The 17,588-nt window shown below is 50.1% G+C and overlaps 1 protein-coding gene across 3 annotated transcripts in view; it reads right to left on the reverse strand.

Annotated features, from left to right (window-relative positions):
- Nucleotides 1–4,527: 4,527 nt before the first annotated feature.
- The window catches only part of GPR161 (G protein-coupled receptor 161), a 51,690-nt gene continuing 38,629 nt past the window's right edge, over nucleotides 4,528–17,588 (reverse strand). For all 3 annotated transcript variants that reach the window (XM_063625111.1, XM_063625110.1, XM_063625109.1), the window contains 4 exons: nucleotides 15,559–16,283; nucleotides 9,616–9,720; nucleotides 6,621–6,740; nucleotides 4,528–4,828 (listed from right to left, as the gene is read on the reverse strand). In XM_063625111.1, the coding sequence (XP_063481181.1) occupies nucleotides 4,563–4,828; nucleotides 6,621–6,740; nucleotides 9,616–9,720; nucleotides 15,559–16,283 (1,216 nt within the window). In that variant the 3' untranslated portion in view covers nucleotides 4,528–4,562. The remainder of the gene's footprint in view (nucleotides 4,829–6,620; nucleotides 6,741–9,615; nucleotides 9,721–15,558; nucleotides 16,284–17,588) is intronic.

A 17,588-nucleotide genomic window follows, 5' to 3' on the forward strand; every position in this document is an offset into this window, starting at 1 on the left:
CGAGACCATCCTGGCTAACATGGTGAAACCCCGTCTCTACTAAAAATACAAAAAATTAGCCGGGCGTGTTGGCGGGCGCCTGTAGTCCCAGCTACTCAGGAGGCTGAGGCAGGAGAATGGCGTGAACCCCGGAGGCAGAGCTTGCAGTGAGCCGAGATTGCGCCACTGCACTCCAGCCTGGGGGACAGAGCAAGACTCCGTCTCAAAAAAAAAAAAGAAAATCTCATTTTTGCTCCCTTAGACCTCTCAAGTTCCAGATGCTACTTAGCCTTTCCTCCCCGCTCTCCATTGCCTTCTCTTCCTCACCACGTCCCTGCTTTCACGAAAGTCCTTCCTTGCTGTGCAGCAAATACGACAATTCCCAAGGCAACAACCTTTAACACCTCCCATCTTGGATAACAGTTATATTTTCAAGATTCTCACTTCATTATAGAGATCCCTATAAAACAAGAATAATACACCCTCCCCACAGAGATACTGTGAAGAAACACCAGTGGCTCAGCTTCAGCTGCACCCCAGGCATTGTGCTGCATGCTTTCCAAGTATTTCCTCATAGAATCCAGACAATCACCCTGCGATGGAGGACTCCCTCAAATCTGTGTGTCTCCACTAGAAACAGATGACTAAACTTCCCTTCACAGATGAGGAAACTCCTATGTAGTGACTTGTTTGAAAACACCCATATAGTAAGTGGAAGTACGGGATCTGAACTCATGACTTAACCATACTCGCGTCTTCACCATCCTCACTATATCTCATTTGCACTGGAGTGAAATAAGATAAAGCATTTGGAAGTACCTAACACAGCACCTAGCATATCATAGGCCCTCAAATGTTAAACAGGTCAGGCCCACAGAAGGCATTCACATGCCAGCTCACTGCCTCCTCTTTATCGCCACATCATCCTCACAGTTCCTTCCAGACAGGACACAGCCAGGGCTCAAGGCTGAACACATATTGTGAATGTATGTTGTGGTCCATCCAGAGACATGTCTAATCTGCAAGTAATCTAAGAGGCATGTTGTTGGGATGGAAAATACTCATACAGGTAAATCTGAACAGATAGTCTTGTCATTGTATCAAAGCACTTTTCCTCCCTCTCCTGTCTCAACCCAAATTCCTTAGCCTATCTATTGCAAATATTTAGTCTCATTGGTTGTTCACTTGTTTACAGAAAGACCACAAATAAGAATCAAGGAACACTGGCACTAGATGGCCCTTGTCTTACACTCCTCAACTCTGCTTCTCCAGGGGCAGTGATCTACCTAAGATCACTCAGTGGCAATACCTGTGAACCTGGATGGGGTCATGCATGTAAGCAGGCTAGCCAGGTGGTCCTTGGTCACCAAGGCCGTGGACTACACGGAATTCAAAACAAGAGCTCTCAGCCAGAGGCAAAGCAGCTCTCAGGTTCATCCTTAGCTCTGCACAGCCACACTGCTGCCACCTAGTGTCTAAGGGCCTGAACTTCAGTCTTGGTGCCTCTGGCCGGGGAAATGGCTGTGTTGAGCTGTGCGTGTGCTCTGTAATGTAGGACTCCCAATGCCTTCTGGGTCAAAACAACCCCAAACCTTGTATCTGTGGCATAGCATAGGGATCCAGTAAGGCGGAAATCTCAATGAAAGAGGCAGAGATGGGCAGCAGTCCTAAATGTGGTCTTGTCAAAACCAGAAGACACAGGACTGAGTTGTTTAAACTAACAAGTAGCCAAATGTCCCATATGCCACTGTCCATGTGGTTCCATCAGGAAGGCTGCAGGCCTGCCACTGCATGGCAGTTTACAGCTAATGAGCCTGGGCTTAGTGGGGGCACTTGGGGTTTCGACCTTCTGCACTAACGGCAGATATCCCCAAAAATGCCTCTCGGGAACTTCCAGAATATGTGAAAATTCTCTTTTCCCTGTCCCCCACCCGCCCCTTCTCTTGCTCTTTCTCTCTAGCTGAATAAAGGCAAATTTGAATTCCTGAATATGAAAAATATGGTTCTAGCTGCCAAACATCCTTCAAGACTTAGCTCAAACTGTCACCTACCTCATGGAGCCATCCCTAACTCCGTAGTTGGAAATACCCACCTCCCTCTGAAGCCACACTTCTTTCTATAACCACGACTTGACTTTGCTAGTTATTAGAATCAGTATCCCCAGGTCCTGCTCCCTAAATCAGGGTGCACACTTTAGTGGTATTGCCTACAGAGCCTAGCCTGGTGCTTCGCATACAGTGGATGTGCAGCGTCTGGCAGATGACTAAATGAATTGGACCTCAGTAAAAAAAGGGAAACATGGTGAATCATTTTGTGAAATGCAGTATTTCTAGATTTATTTAAATTCTATAATATCCCAGCTAGTGTGGGGTCAGTGGGGGAGTGGGGGGCTGTCTCAGGATTCTTTCCCTAGAGCCCAGTCTAGTACAGTCAGGGGAGCATTCTCCAACCCTCAGGTTTCAAAGCCAAGCTGCTGCACTCAAGAACGCCTACAGCTAACCAGCAACCCATCCTAGAGATAAAAGTCTCTCTGCCCTGTTCCACCTCTGTGCACACTAGTTGATCAGGAATATGGTCCCTTCAGAAAGTAGACAAGTGCTAGAAAAAATATATACAGGGAATATACATAGAAAACGTGAACCACATGTAGATGTAGGAATGCCATCCAGTGATGGAAGCGGAGTAGACGTCTGACCTGCACAGGTGAACCTGCCCTCTGCTCCTTCCCAGTGCCATCCAGAAGCTAGGCCAGTGCCTGGCATCCAGGTGACCCAGAATAGTTGAGTTCAATCACCACAGGTAGCAAGACTCCAGGCCTCATGAAAGGTCTTTTACAAACTGCAGACCAGGGGACCAGCTAACCATTGGTTTCTGCCACACAACACAAAAATACAACCTCACCAGGAGCTAGCTGGGCCCCAAAGAAAACACCACAAGGGCAATTCACTTTCTAGAATAGCTGCCTCTTAGCAACCAGCAAGATCTCCTTGGAATCTACCTTCTGCCAACCAAAGCAGAAAAGTCCTGAACTTATTTAGTCATGATGCAGGTCAAGGGCAGACGCAAGAGGAGATCAATGGCTTCCCAAGTCATCACAGCCATTACTCCAGGACCAAACTTCAACTGCTGTTCCAACACAAAGGGAGGAGAAGAGACGTTTAACCAGCCCAGTCACATTCCTGTGCTTCCCCTTCTGAGATTGGTGACCCTGCCCCTCACGCATCTTGGTGGCTGGCATTCTATCCAGATTGTGCTCTAACGGACAGGGCAGACAGGGCCACAGAACCTTGATCTGGCTGCACTTCACATGTGCATGAGCAACCACACTCCAAAGTTATACAAATGTCGGTCCATGGATCTGCTTTTGTGTTTTACCTACCTCTGCTTTACAAATCCTGAGCACACCAAAGATCAGAGCTGGAAATGATCTTGGAGACCATTCAATCCAACTCCACTCCGTTTTCCCACTTTACGGAGGACCTAGAAAGGTGACAAGATGTCCAAAATGACATGAGCACACAAAGACAGAGCTGGGCCAATAACCCAGGTTGCTGGCTCTTGTTCCAGGGCTGCTTCTATCTTATTTTATGCCAGGCTTGTGATAATAGTAACTGTTGCTCTTGGGAGTGTGCCATGCAGAACCGAGGCCAGCTATTTTCATTGGTCACTCAAACATCACACACAGAATCTATTTAATGAGGCTTTCCCATGTGAACAAATTCCCTTCCATAATGACAATTTCTCTATTTCCTGGCTGTGCTTGGCACTGCAGTCCCATTCAGTCCGGTAAAACAGTGGTACGTCTTAAATTTTTTTTTTTAATTCTGGAAATGAAACGCCTAGTACCTGCCCTTCCTCTTGTCTTTTATAGTGGTTTCTCCCTTTCGAAATACCAAAGAACTTGTCAGTAGGCAAGTGGGCAGGGCGGGCCAGTCTTCAAGAGGCCTGTGGCTGTCCCTATTAGCACCAGCAGGTGGCGCCACTGAGGACTGCTCCGAAGCGCTCTGCTCCTGGGTGCTCTCTCTGCGGACCAGTCCTAGAACTGAGGGTGCCACACTGCCCGCATCAACCATGTAGAGGCACCAGGACGGTCGTGTGTCATTAAGAAGAAGTGCTGTGTCATCCTCCACAGTACACTGGGGAGGGTTCTCCTCCTGAGGCGTCTGGCACAGTGCACGGCTGGACTCCCAGCACACAGTGCGAAGAAGAGGAAATGATGCATGCGGGGGTCTCCTTCCAAGCCCTTCGTCTCTGGTCCTCCCATGCCCCACCTCCCAAAAAGCCACACAGCCGCATCTCTAGATGCCTTTTTTTTTTTTTTTTTTTTTTTGCTTTAGATGCTTCTGGTCCCATCACTGGGACCTAAAAGAAGCTCACATGTGGTCTCTGGAAGCGCTGAAGCCGTGGACCGTAGACATTATTTTCAGTCCTTGTCCTGGTGGCTGCATACCAGATGCTGCTCCTTCCCTGTGTGTGGCCAGCTGTACACAGTGACATGCTCCCAAGGCCGCGGCACAGGCGGTGATGGGAACTCCTCCCCGGGCCGGCTTCTCGGGCTGCAGCCCCAGGGCACCCTGAGGCCCTCATCTCTGCTCGGCAGCTAAAACATCTCCTTCTTCGATGCTCTGCAACTGCAGCCTCTGGCTCACAAGAGTTCTGCTGCCTCGGCGGCCCCCAAAGCTGGCCCCCGGGGCAGTCCGTGCTGTGAGCAAGACCCCTGGCAAAGCCTCCTCCCCAAATAAGTTGATTTTGGCTTCGGCCTCAATGGCTTTGGCCAAGCTTGCTGCATAACTGTCCAAGGACTTGTGTACTTCAGCTTTCACATGAAGGATCGAGTTCTTGGCAGCTTCTGAGCGAGAAGGCAGAAAAAAAAGTCAGCTGAGGAGCCAGACCTGGGGACTACCTTGGGGACAAGCCTGCTGCTGCTCCACCACCCCAGGGAGGGAGACAAACCACAGTTAAGGGCGTGGGTTTCAAAGTTCGATTCCTAGACCAAAAGCTTTTGACTCCCTGACTTCCTACCTGGGAAATCTTGGAAAAAGTATCTAATCTAGCCTCAGTTTCCTCATCTGTAAAGAGAAGACATTAAGACACCTCTTACTCCAAAAAGTTACTGTGATAACTAAAGGAGATAATTCTTTCTAAGATGTTTGGCCTACGTCTGGCCCATAGAAAAGACTTGATAAATACTTTCTACTAATGCTAATCAACATTTTTACATCTTTGAAAGAGGATTCTGGTCTCTGAGCTCCCTGAAGCAGTGTAATATCTATGTCCATACACTTCCACAAACCCTAATGTCATCTCTCTCCTCTCCATATTTGCTTAGAGATTCCCCATGCAGAACCTCAAGGTTGGACGTGACGTTACAGGTTCAAGCCCCCTCCCAGGATTAGGAGCCCTAAACTAAAATGAACAGAAGTGAGAGAGGGGGGGAGCCCTTCAATTTCACACCCTGTGCCCTGTTATTAACTCATTGCTTGTTTTCTCTGGACATTTCAGGGGAACAATTTACCCTCTCCTCCTTACATTTTCTGGAGAGTAGGCAACCTGTACCCCACTCTCCAAGAAGGGAAGACTGGAGGGACCTCTGGCCACTCTCTGCCCTGCCACTCACTCATGGAGGGGATGACCCCCTGGCAGTGCCTTGCTCTTGCACCACCTGGAGGGTGCCTTTGGAGCTGCCACACGCACAAAGCAGGAGTGATGGGGCAAGTGTGGCCCTACATGGGCTGGGGGATTGGGGAGCATTTAGTTCATTTTTCCTATAGAAAGGCAATATATTATAAAGCCCATGAGGCTGCTGGCCCAAGCTGTGTTCTATAATCTGCTTTGCCAGTGAAGCAAATGAACTGTTTTCCACCTCTGACGTCTGTGACAACCTTTCCATTCATTCTGAACTCAGGGAGGGGTGTGGAGAGGAGATGTGATTAATTATGAACCTAAAACTCTGACAGAGGCCATATTTATTTCCATATTCAACATTTCTTAAGAGCCTCCTTACATCATACAGCCCCTGGACTCCACCAAATCCACAGCCCAGTCATGTTGGTATCTGGATGGCTCTTGTCACTCTCAGCATGTCTGGATGGGAAACGAATTCCAAGTTCCAGAGTAAACAACAGTGCTGGGGGTGAGCGGGGAAGAGATGGAGTAGAAAAATGTAGGGATTGGGCTGCGGCAGAACTCATTCTCCTCATAGGACCCAAGGGCCATCACCGTTGTAGGAGCGATGGACAAGCAAGATGGCAGCTTCGGCCTCCCGCAAAGGAGATACACTCATTGGGCCATTATCTCATTTTCCACAGGAGGAAACTGAGGCTCAGGGAGAGCAGGTTCAGTTATAGCCATACCTCACCCAGGATCTGGGCTGTCTGTGCGAACACGTGTGGTGTGTGTGTGTGTGTGTGTGTGTGGAGTTTGACAGCCATTGTTTGCCCAGCCTTCGCTGCTGCTTGCTCTGAGAGCTGGGTGCCTAAGGACTCAGGTGAGACCAACAGGGCTGGGAGTAACCAGCGAGTGGGCAAAGGGATGGAGCCCTGGCATATTCCGGGACGGGAGCCAGCCTGAGCCAAGGAATTGTCCTAAGATCCTTTCCATTTCTCTATGTTTTCTTGAAGCAATCAGTCACAGAAACCAACCTTTGATTTGTTCCACTTCATCCTCAAATGTCACCGAGCTCCTTCTCTTGGGTGGGCAAGTGCAGTGAGAGGGAGGGTTGTCATCAGACGTGTAGTCCTCAAGCAGCATCATATCTGTCCCTAAAACAACGGGCAGATTGCGCGTATATAACTACAGTCGAAAGTCCTCCTGGCCTCTTATCCCCCCTCAACACCCCTTCCACTCCTCTCCCGTTCATCCAAACCCATCATCAAGTGCAGCTGACTGCGCCGTAGTATGTGCCCAAGAAACACCTGCCTGTCATCCTGTTTCAGGGAGTTTGCAGACAGCCGGTGGGGCTGCGTCAGCCACACAAAAAATGCAGCCAAGTTATCTGAAGTAGGGGGTTATGTGCCTCGATGACCAGACCCCAGAAACATGACATCTGCCGGCTCAGCATGGAAGGGAAGTGGGGAGAAGGGCCGAGTAGAGGAGAGGGTCCTACTTAAAGGAACTTTATATTCTGATGATTCTTCTTACAGTCTGAATTTCTATCACCACAGTTAAAATATGTTGTACTAAATAAACATTTAAAGCTCCAAAATGTAGAGTTCTTTGGGGATCAAAAAATAATTGACAAATATACCCCTAAAAAGCAGGGAAATAAAGGGAGAAGGTCAGGAAAGTCCTACTAGAGATAGGTGGGCAGAGCAGGCAGAGGGAATGGGGCAGAGGGAAGGGAGGCAAGGAAGAGCTGAGATGGGACTCATCACTCAACAGTGCCCTGCCCCAACACCAGGAACAGTGTCAGATCCAGCCCCGTTCTTAGCTTCCAGCTTTCAATCCATCAAGGCCTTGAAGCTCAGAAAATAAGGAAGGAAGAGAAACCTGGAGCTCTTTAGATGCTGTTTCAGAGCGTCTCGCAGAGGTGTGATTACCTGACATACAGAAGAAACAGTCCCTTGGGAGGTAGAATACGGTGGTTAAACACACAGGCTCGGGTCGGACAGACCTAGGATCACTGGCAGGTTATTTAATGCCTCAGTATCTTTCCACATCTGTAAACCTGGGGTCAACATTCAGTCTACCTCACGGAGTTGTAGGGATTTTGAGTTGAGACACGTAAACATCTAGCACTGTGCTTGCACACAGCAGGGGCTAAATTGAGGGCCATCATTCCTGATAAGGACACAGCAAACAAAGGGCAGCGCTGAGACTCACACCAGATCTGTGTGCCCCGAAGCCCATGCTCTTTCTTCTGCCTACAATGCTGTCCCCTCACTCCTTGCGCCGGGGCACCTTCCACGTATGCTTCAGCTTTCGACATCGCATGCTCAGAGCAGCCTCTCTAACTCCCCTACCCATAGCAGCCCACAGGCTCCCACTCCACTAGGGCTTCCCCTTTCACAGCTCTCGACACATTCATCATCTTTCAAAACCAGTTTTATAGAGATGTAATTCACATGCCATGTAACTGACTCATTTAAAGTACACAATTCAATGAGAATTGTATACTTTACAATCTTTATATACTTTACAGTTCAATCTTTTAAGAACTGAAGCCTCCACAACAATGGCAGTTCACCACTGTGCCCCCAGCACTTGGCACGGGGTCCAGCCAAGGCAGGAACGTAGCAAATAACTGCTGAATGAATGAATGAATGAATGCATGAATGAATGAATGAATGCATGAATGAATGTTGCAGTGCCTCTGGATCCCTTTAGTTGTCTGAGAACAGGGAAGCAGACTGGGGAGTAACAGAGACTTTCCTTAAGTCACACGAGGGACTCAGGCCTAGAGGGCACCGTGTGATCAGTGCTTCATATATGACTCTGTGTGGTGCGGGGCCCTCTGGGTTGCCAGGTAAGAAATTTTCCAAGGAAAATTCTCCATGACTAAGAGAGGTCATGGCCTGGTCCTGGTGCCAACCCCAAGGCTCACCCCTGAGTTCCATGACACAGGCTCAGGCACAGCCCTGGAGCACTCATGGGAAACAGGAAACCCAGGTCAAGTCAGAGGTGATTTTTCAAAGGCTCCCAAGAGCAGAGAGATGGAGGAGCTGGGAGCGGCAGACCCACTGCCAGGCGTGCGGCTTTGTGCAGCTTCAGCAGCACTCCCTCCAGGCGCCAGTGCACCAACAGCCAGCCTGGGGATGGGCAGCAGGTGTGGCCAGACACCCTGGCTCTTCCTCAGCAATGTGGAGCCATGGGTGTGACTGACAGAGGCACTCCCTGCCTCTGCCCACGCGCCTCTGCCCAGGGCCTCCTGCGGCTCTAATAGCGTGCTTCCAGCACAGGATACAGCATCTGCAGCTCCCCACCTCCCTGGTGCCATGACTCTGATGCCAGGAAGCCGACTGCTCAGACAAGGAGCAGCCCTGGGCTTGCAAGATCCCTTAGGCAGAGGCTAAAGGGAGGGCTCCGCAGGATTTGTGGTGGAGATGCGTTTCTACAGGGAGACTGAGTTTCATATCAAAGGACACGGAGTGAGGTGACAAGGCCAGCTGACCTTGCTGGAGGGCTCCTTCTGTGCCAAGAACAAGATGAGTGCTTCACATTCATTAAGTCTCTCAATTCTCATAGCTGCCCTGTAATGGGGATTAATACCCCCATTTCACAGATGGGGAAAGTTGGGGCTTTAGGAGGAGATCATGCAACTTGCTTGAGATAACACAGCTCTTAAAAAGCCAACTGGAGACTGAAGGCCAGGCAGGCTGACTTCAAGGCCCCTCTGGGTCAGTGGTTATTATCATCACAATCATTTCTCATTTTAACTTTGCAAAGGCTTTCACTCATTTTCAACTCCCCAATAACCGTGCAGCAGAGAGAACAGGAACTGAGAGCCCCATTTTGTAGAGGAAGAAACTGAGACACAGGAAAGCTGAAAAGTCAAAGCCACAACTGGAAACCCAGACTTATGATTCTCATCCCCCACCCACTGTGGGAAATGCCCCTCCACTAGCTCTTGAGCCTGCACCGGGGAAACGCGACACGGAAAACGCGACAGGCGAGAGGCTTATAAAGCACGCAGGGTACCTGAGTCCTGGGAGCAGCTGAAGCCAGTGTCCCCCGTGCTGCTGCTGTGCCCCAGGGGTTGTCCGCCTGCCATGAGCACCGTAAGGTGTGGGGACAGGCCCAGGTCTGAAAGACAAAATTGGCATTGACAACACGATCACACTCTGCAAGGAGGGACCCCAGCCTCCGTTTCCCCACAGACCCATCTCCTGCCCTCCTGTCCGCCCTTGCAAAACTCCCTCTCAACTCCCTGAAAGACAGGAGAACTTAGCTGCTCCCTCCCGGCTCGCCCCTCTTTTCTGTCCCACTGTGTCAGCAGCACTCACTGGGTTCCCCCAAAGGGGAAACTTTCCTGACAATGTCAACCACCACCAAGGTGATGACAGAGGGCCAGGGAGCACAATCAAAACACAGAACACCAAGGCAGGCAGGAGGGAAAATGTGAGGTGAGAAGATCTTCCTGTTAAAGATGGAGGGTTCAACCCCACATTCACCTCCTGAAATCCTACTTGAACTATCAAAGAGGGATTTTTAAGAGGCTTACACCCCAAAGGAAGGAGAGAATTTTTGTAAGCTGGAAAGCAGATGGGTGAGCGTGATAAGCTGACCTGGAATAGAGAACTGAGGCTGGCAACGGGGAGGTTTGGGAGAGGCAGGCTTCACCCGGCTCTGAAAACTCAGGAACGGGGTTGGGGGGTAGGGGGCCAGGAGCCACTGCTCTTCTCCAGGCTAGGCCTCGGGTGCCAGACCCCAGTGTTGGTAGGAGAGGAGAGAGAGTGAGCCCCGGACACAGCCATAGCAGAAGCGACACAGTAAAAACTGAGGGTATCGTGGAAATTTACATATTAAATAGTGGGACCCTGGCCCCTTGTCCCACTTAACCTGGGCTGGAGACTGCAGAACTCTTCCCTGGGAAAATCCACCAAGCCTAGAGGAAAGATTCACAGGCACGGAGAGTCAGGTGCCTATGAAATGGCCCTGCCAGACCAACCCACAGTCAGGAAGCCTGCCTGCATCCCACCACCCAGGGCTTCCCTGTGGTTTTCTAGGCCCTCGTTATTAGAGGTGAAGGGGTGCCCAAGGATCACTAGACATTTAAAGGAAGGTACTAGCGTGAAAGACAGAGATGGGAAAAAAGAAAAGAAAAATGGACCTCAGAGGATTCAATGCAGGGAGCTTAAGAGCAAAAAATATTACAATGGGTCATCCTCAGAATGTCAGGAAAATAAAAAAAAAGAGCTGCAGGCTATGAAAAAAGGAACATGGAGATAACAAAACGCCCTTAGAAATTAAAAACAATGCACAAGAAGTCAAACTCCTCAGAGCTCATGAAGAAGATCCACTGCCTGGCAGATTTTGCCATTTGCCATAAAGGACACTCTTGTATTTTATGATACACTCACAGATAGGAGGAGACCCTATCCCTTCATTCTACCCTAATTCTTCAGAGGTTACAAGGCAATAGAATGCACTTTCTCCTTTCTTCCCTGGAGCCAAGGAGGAGATGGTGTGGGAAGGCGGGGCGGTCACAGCAGGCTTTTCTCAGAACTTCCCTCTCGCTGCTTTTGGGAATCCTGCTTTTGCAAGGGGCCTTCCCCTTGACTGGGGGTTACTGTAGGGAGCTGGGACCAGAAAGGCCCCAATCCTCTCCCCTGCACATGTCCATCCCCCCAAGGTCTCGGCCTGGGAACATGACTGTGTTCAGCAGGAGGCCTGGCTTAGGGAGCAGAGCCTGTGGGGGCATCTCCTGCCAGCTGGGATGGCTGAAGCCGCAGTGGGTTTTGGACACCATCTCTGAGGCTGCGGTGAAAGCCAGGAACATGTCTTGGTCTGCACCAGTGGGAGGAATGGTCTGAGCCAGGCCAATGTGGCTCAGCTAAGAGGTCTGGAAAGGGGGCAGCCAGGTGGCACCCTCTCCTCTCTGTTTATGCAGCATTTACCAGTGGAGGGTGGAGACAATTACCCTGAGATTGTTCACATGAAACAATGTATTTACTGGGCTGAGCAGAATCCAATCCCTCAAGAAAAAAGCACAAAGGCACAGGCTCGGGGAATCAGGTTTGTGGCTCTCCAGAGGCATTTGGCAGGCAAAAGTCACAGTGCTCTGAGAAGCTGAAAGAACAGGGGCATGATTCTGAGATAAATTTGCAGTACTTTGAGGTAGCTAGAAGACCTCTAGATGCCACCAGCAAAGGAACTTAGGAAGGCAAGGGAGTAAATCCAAAGGGTCACCCTCCCCGCCCTCAAGCTAGGCCTTCTCAAGGAAGAACCTGGAGCGAGGTGTTTTCCCCTGGACAAACGTGAGTCAGTGTCCTTCGCAGGAGATAACGGGAAAGGCTCTACGCCCAGGAGCTTCAAGGGTCTCATAAGGGCGGCGTTTGGAGGGGGCGCCCCCTGATACTGCCTGGGCCACCCTCCCTGGCTGGGGAGAGGGGTGGTGCTCGGGCTCTCCAGCCCTGGCTGGAGTGAAGGTTCTGGGTGGGCCAGCGGAAGGGCGGGTGGAGGGGCTGCCTGCACTTTCTCCTGAAGCCTCTTCTTGGCTCCTATTGCCAGTAGCCACCAGTCAGCTTTGTACTGGTGCTTTAACACCCTAAGACCACCTGGTGGCATTTAGCATTTAGCAATGTCCATGCAGGGCTGACCTATCCGCCACATGGTGGCGCTGCGTGGCAACCTCCAGGAAGTCCAGAGATCTAAATGCCTAAGTGACCTTCCCCGTGGGAATTGGCTAAGGAGACCTTACAAGCAGAAGGTATTTGGTGGCCCAGAGACATTTGGCACCCATGGAAAGCCTAAGATTTTGTACTTCCTCACTTTGGTACAAACAGAATGAGAGAACCACTGATTATGGCTGAAATCTGCTAGATATAAAAGACACACTGTCAAGTGCCCAGGAGACTCCTTACATCCAAGTCAGCTGGGAAGCTCCAGAAATGTGTGGGATTCTGCTTCTGCCTTTGCTGATATGCACTGCTTTTAGGAAAGCTTATTCCATTTACTTTGGTTAAAACTTTCCAAGTGCCCATACAAATTGAGAGGAACAGAACCAAGAAAGAGCCTCCAAGTTGCTTCTTGCTGGCTCTGAGACAGATCAGATCATCCTTCTTACCTCTAGTTAACACTAAGGTGAGCCAGTGGCAGGGGAAGTGATTAGGGTTTCAGAATCTGCTGCAGATCAAGGCATTGCCCACAGAGGGTCTGGTCAGCCCTGGCTCAGACAGAGGGACCAGGGACACAAGGCAGAGGCCAGGGCTCTCTCCTGCAGTCAGAAAGCCGTGGACAGCGGAGGGTGAATGGCTGGGCTGGGGCACCACATTCTGCTTTGGTTCCCAGACTCTTACGGATGCTGCTGCCTCCTTCCGGGATCAGGACCTTCGAGGAAGAACAGGAGGAACCATCCCCTACCCCCGCCCCAGCTCCCATTCTTCGGAAAGGCCAACTTGGAACCCATCCCATAAGCTCTTCAGCCCAAAAGCATCCCACAAGCCTGCTTTCCCTAAATGAAGATGAGACCACCAGCTGCCTGGGATGTGCCAAACCAACCACAGCTGGTGTTTTCCGCCTGTGCTCACAGCTTCACCAGCTCTTCTAGGACACCTGCAAGTGACTTGCATGGAAAATCTTGGCCCCAAAAGCAGGTGTTTCTTTTTGTTCTACGAACCCTTTCCGCTCCATTTTCTGTCCTCTTTTTTTCCCTCTTCATTTTAACTTCATTGATATAGAAAACATCTATTATTTTTTGCCTAGAAGACAAATGACTTTACAAAATCTGGACTAATACATTAATCAGTGAAATGAAGCCCAACATTGAATGGACTCCTGGATCACAGGTCATATGTGAAAATGAAAATGCCACTGGCAGGGGTGGGCATTTCAGTGGTTAAAATACTGAGATATAGAGAAATTTTTTTTCCAATGGTTAAAAGTCCCAGACTTCCTTTCTCTCTTGGAAATAAAACTCCATCAGCCCATGAACTAAATCAGTGATGCCAGTGTGTCTCATCGCCACATGGAAAGGATCTCCTGTCATCCTTGCCACTGGGTGTGCATAATTAGAGTCATTATTTCTTTCACCCTCATGAGAAGAAAAGTGGAAGAAAGATCTATTTCATGAAGAGGAGAAATTAACTAGAGTGGTTTGAAGAGTTGCCCAAAGTCATCTGGCAAGAGATGAGGACTGTGGTCCGAGGTGAATGTTCTCCAAATCTCTCTCCCAGTGGCTTGGCCAGGTGATGGTCTCCCTTCACCTTGGCCCTAAAAATCCAGATACTTGACCTCAAAACTACACAGTAAAAATGCTAGCGGCAAGATCCACAAATGTGTCCTGAGTCAGTGGGAAAGGGCCAAAGAGGAAACAGGGTATTTGCATCATCTCAAAGTATCTCCTCAGTTGTATGTACTAATTACAATGGGAAAATCAGCAGCTTTACTGTGGAGAAAGCTGACAGGCACCACCTTAACCGAGAGATCAAGGGCAACACAACTAGCAATAAGGCATATTGGCATATGTGCCCCCTGCAATGATGTACAGGAAGGGCACATCACCCCTGTGGCATTCTTGCCAAAAATGGATAACCTCATTCTAATCTTGAGAAAGCATCAGATGAACACAAATTAGGGGCACTCTACAAAATACCTGGTAAGTACTCTACAAAGCTGTCAATGTCATAAAAGACAAGGGAAGAATAAAGGATTGTCAAAGATTGACTAAAACAATATGGGATCCTGAGCTGGATCTTTGGACAAACAAAGGACATTAATGAAAAACAGGTGAAATCGGAATCAAGTTGTAGTTAATGGCACTGCCCTGATGTTAACGTTTTAGAGCTATGGTTTTTCAAGACAGTAACACTAGAGGAAGCTGGGTGTGTGGGAATTCTCTGTATTGTTTTTCCAAGTCTTCTGTGAATCTAAAATTATTTCAAAATAAAAAGTTTTAACAAAAAAATCTAACCCCTAACTAGAGTAATTCCTCCGGGTCCCATCAAAGGTGGTGGGACTGTGTCCGGAAACCTGTGCACACCGGATCAGTCATCAGAGGAAGGAGCAGCCTCGCACGTACAAGGCCATGATGTTTCAATGGAGGGCTGGAGTTTGGCATGGACACGCCCTGGATTGTCTGCGACCATCTGAGGAGATCACTGATCTGTGAGGAGGAGGAGGAGGATTGAGGAGGAAGACAGCAGCTGAGGTGGGGAGGGGGCGCTGACAAGAGGAAACACTGAAGGAAAGGATGTGGATGTGGATGTGCCAAGAGAAGGTAGCCTGGTCCAATGCTTGGATTCTTTTTCCTCTAGTAAAGAATATACTCCAGGCCTGGCACGGTGGCTCACGCTTTTAATCCCAGCACTTTGGGTGGCTGAGGTGGGCGGATCACTTGAGGTCAGGAGTTTGAGACCAGCCTAGCCAATATGGTGAAACCCGTCTCTACTAAAAATATAAAAAGTAGTTGGGTGTGGTGGTGCGTGCCTATAATCCCAGCTACTTGGGAGGCTGAGGCACAAGGATCACTTGAATCAGGGAGGCAGAGGTTGCAGTGAATGGAGATTGTGCCACTGCACTCCAACCTGTGCAACAGAGCAAGACCCTGTCTCAAAAAAAAACCCAAAAAAAAAACAAAAAAAGAGAACTATACATATTCTGAGGCCAGAGGGCCATGGCTGGGGTTTCAGAAAGCAGATTTCTGGACCATGGTGTCCCCTGTCCGATTCTTTTGGGATACATACCAGGGCACCAGGGAGCTCTGCTGGCCTCGTCAGCATGGCCGTGAGCTGCTGAGTGACAGGAAGCTCCCTGGGAATCACAGCAGAGCCCCTGGAATGTTTCTTCCCAAAGGAAATCTGTGCTTTGAGCCTCACCGCCGGTCAGCCTGAGAACTCACCCACAAACAACAGGCCAGAGTGGCTGAGAGGACCACAGATTTCATCTGCCTCGGAGGGGCTATTCTAACAATGCCCAAGTTACCTGTGATCCTGTTGGAAATGCTGAAGAGCCTGGAAGTCCTCTGCCGTTGCACAAATGGTTCCCGATAATACCGGTCCCCAAAGCACATGCCCAGTAGTTCTTTGCGAACTGTCTTGTTCCAGAGTCCATAGATCAGGGGGTGGCAGACAGCACTGGCAAAGGACAGCCATGTGGCCCAAGTCTCCAGGCTCGGGGAGACGGAGCTCTTCCCCCAGAGGGCCTCAGAGGCGATGACAACCATATAGGGGCCCCAGGTGACCATGAAGGCACCAAGGACCACCAGGATGGTGATGAGGGCTTTGCACTGGTTGGCTGAGTAGACCACACCCTGAAAGGCATTCCTTCTGCTGCCTGAAGAGGAGGTGGAGGTGCTGGAGTTCTTCCTCCCGGTCCTCTGAGCATCCTCCTCCACGATGACGACTGTGCCACAGTGCACCTTGCGTGCCTTGACCCTGGCCACACGGAAGATGAAGCCATAGCACACAAGCATGACCAGAAAGGGGAAGAGGGCACACCAGATCTGCCAGAAGGCCGTGTAGCCAGGCTCCCGGTGCCAAGCAGCCACACACATCCATTTGAACTCGTCAAACTCCACCGATGACCAACCAAACAGGGGTGGCAGGCAGCCAATGAGCGAGTGAAGCCAGATGTAGACAAGTGCCATCACAGCCCGGTTCCCTGTGATCTTCATGGGGTACACCATGGGGTACAGGACAGCATAGTAGCTAGAAAAGGCATGGAGGGAGGCAAGAGAGAGAAGTCAGCAGAGAGAGAAAACTGAGAGAAAAGTGCTGCTTTCTTGCGTCAGGGGCTCCCATGACTGGGTTGGATGTTTCTAAAAGCAGCACCTTCTCCCAAGTCTCCCCAGACAAGTTTATAGACTGCATCATGTTCCACAGCTCTGCAGAGCTCTTTAACAGAGACGAGCTCAACACTGGCAAGACACAGAGCTCGAACAGTCCTGTTTCCAAGTCACCACACCACAGCCCACTCATATTTGGGGGTGTGGCCAGTCTTAAGATACCTACAGGGGTCCTGAGGGATTATGCATTGGGCCAGATCAATTCTGCTGCTGCTGACATTAATCCATTTAGATCAATTTTCAGAGGGATCATTAAGAACCAGAATGATGTTGAAGGACTATGGGCTTCATTCAATCAATGGACATTTACCAAAGGCTTGCGATGTGCCGAGCGCTGTGCTATATCCTGGAAATGCAGTTGAGAAGATGTGAGGGAGGCAGACACCTGAGCCAAGTATCAGGGCCTGGAGTGGTAAGGGCGACATTGAGCCCTCACAGCAACTGTGAGCAGTGGATATGTCATTATCTTCATTTCACAGATGAGGAAATTCAAGCAAGGAAAGGCTAAATAACGCACCCCAGACCCATGGGAGAAAGACAAAAACCCAGGCGATCTGACTCTACAATCCCCAGTGCACACGCCCAGCAATTCTGTGTAAGCCTTCTTGTTCCACAGCCAAGGGGACGGGTCCAAATCACTCAGTGCTGCTAGGAAGGAGGTGGGCCAGGAGTGCTATCCATTCAAACTGGCAGGCTTCTGGTACAGCACGGAGGGTCACAGCGGGCTCCTGATGGAGGTGATGCTCCAGACCCAGGTCTCACAGCGTTGGAGGCACTGACCCAGGACCACCCCAGGCAGAAAGCTAGTCTGGCGAGGTATGGAGTTGTGAGTGAGCACCATCTCAGCGGGGAGGCTGCATGGAGCTCCACCTGGCAGGAGAGAGAGTGCCGGATGGAGAGAGGAGGAGAGAAGCAGGCCGGGTGGGTGGGGCTGGGGCATGCAGAGCCTTGTAGGCCCAGCTAAGGACTGGCCCTTTAACTGGAAAGGGTGGGAGGACTTAGACCACAGGGCTGAAAGTCAACCACCACCCTCCCAATCCAGACATTTTATCCAAGGGAAAGAGGATGTTCCCATGAGGGCAACGTGTGGAAGGGATGGGTGGCCACACTGATGCTGCCCAGCAGGACGTTGGGAAATGACTGTGGCTACGTGCCTCACACATCGCCT

The sequence above is a fragment of the Symphalangus syndactylus genome, chromosome 12, assembly GCF_028878055.3.
Source record: "Symphalangus syndactylus isolate Jambi chromosome 12, NHGRI_mSymSyn1-v2.1_pri, whole genome shotgun sequence".
Lineage (NCBI taxonomy): Eukaryota > Metazoa > Chordata > Mammalia > Primates > Hylobatidae > Symphalangus > Symphalangus syndactylus.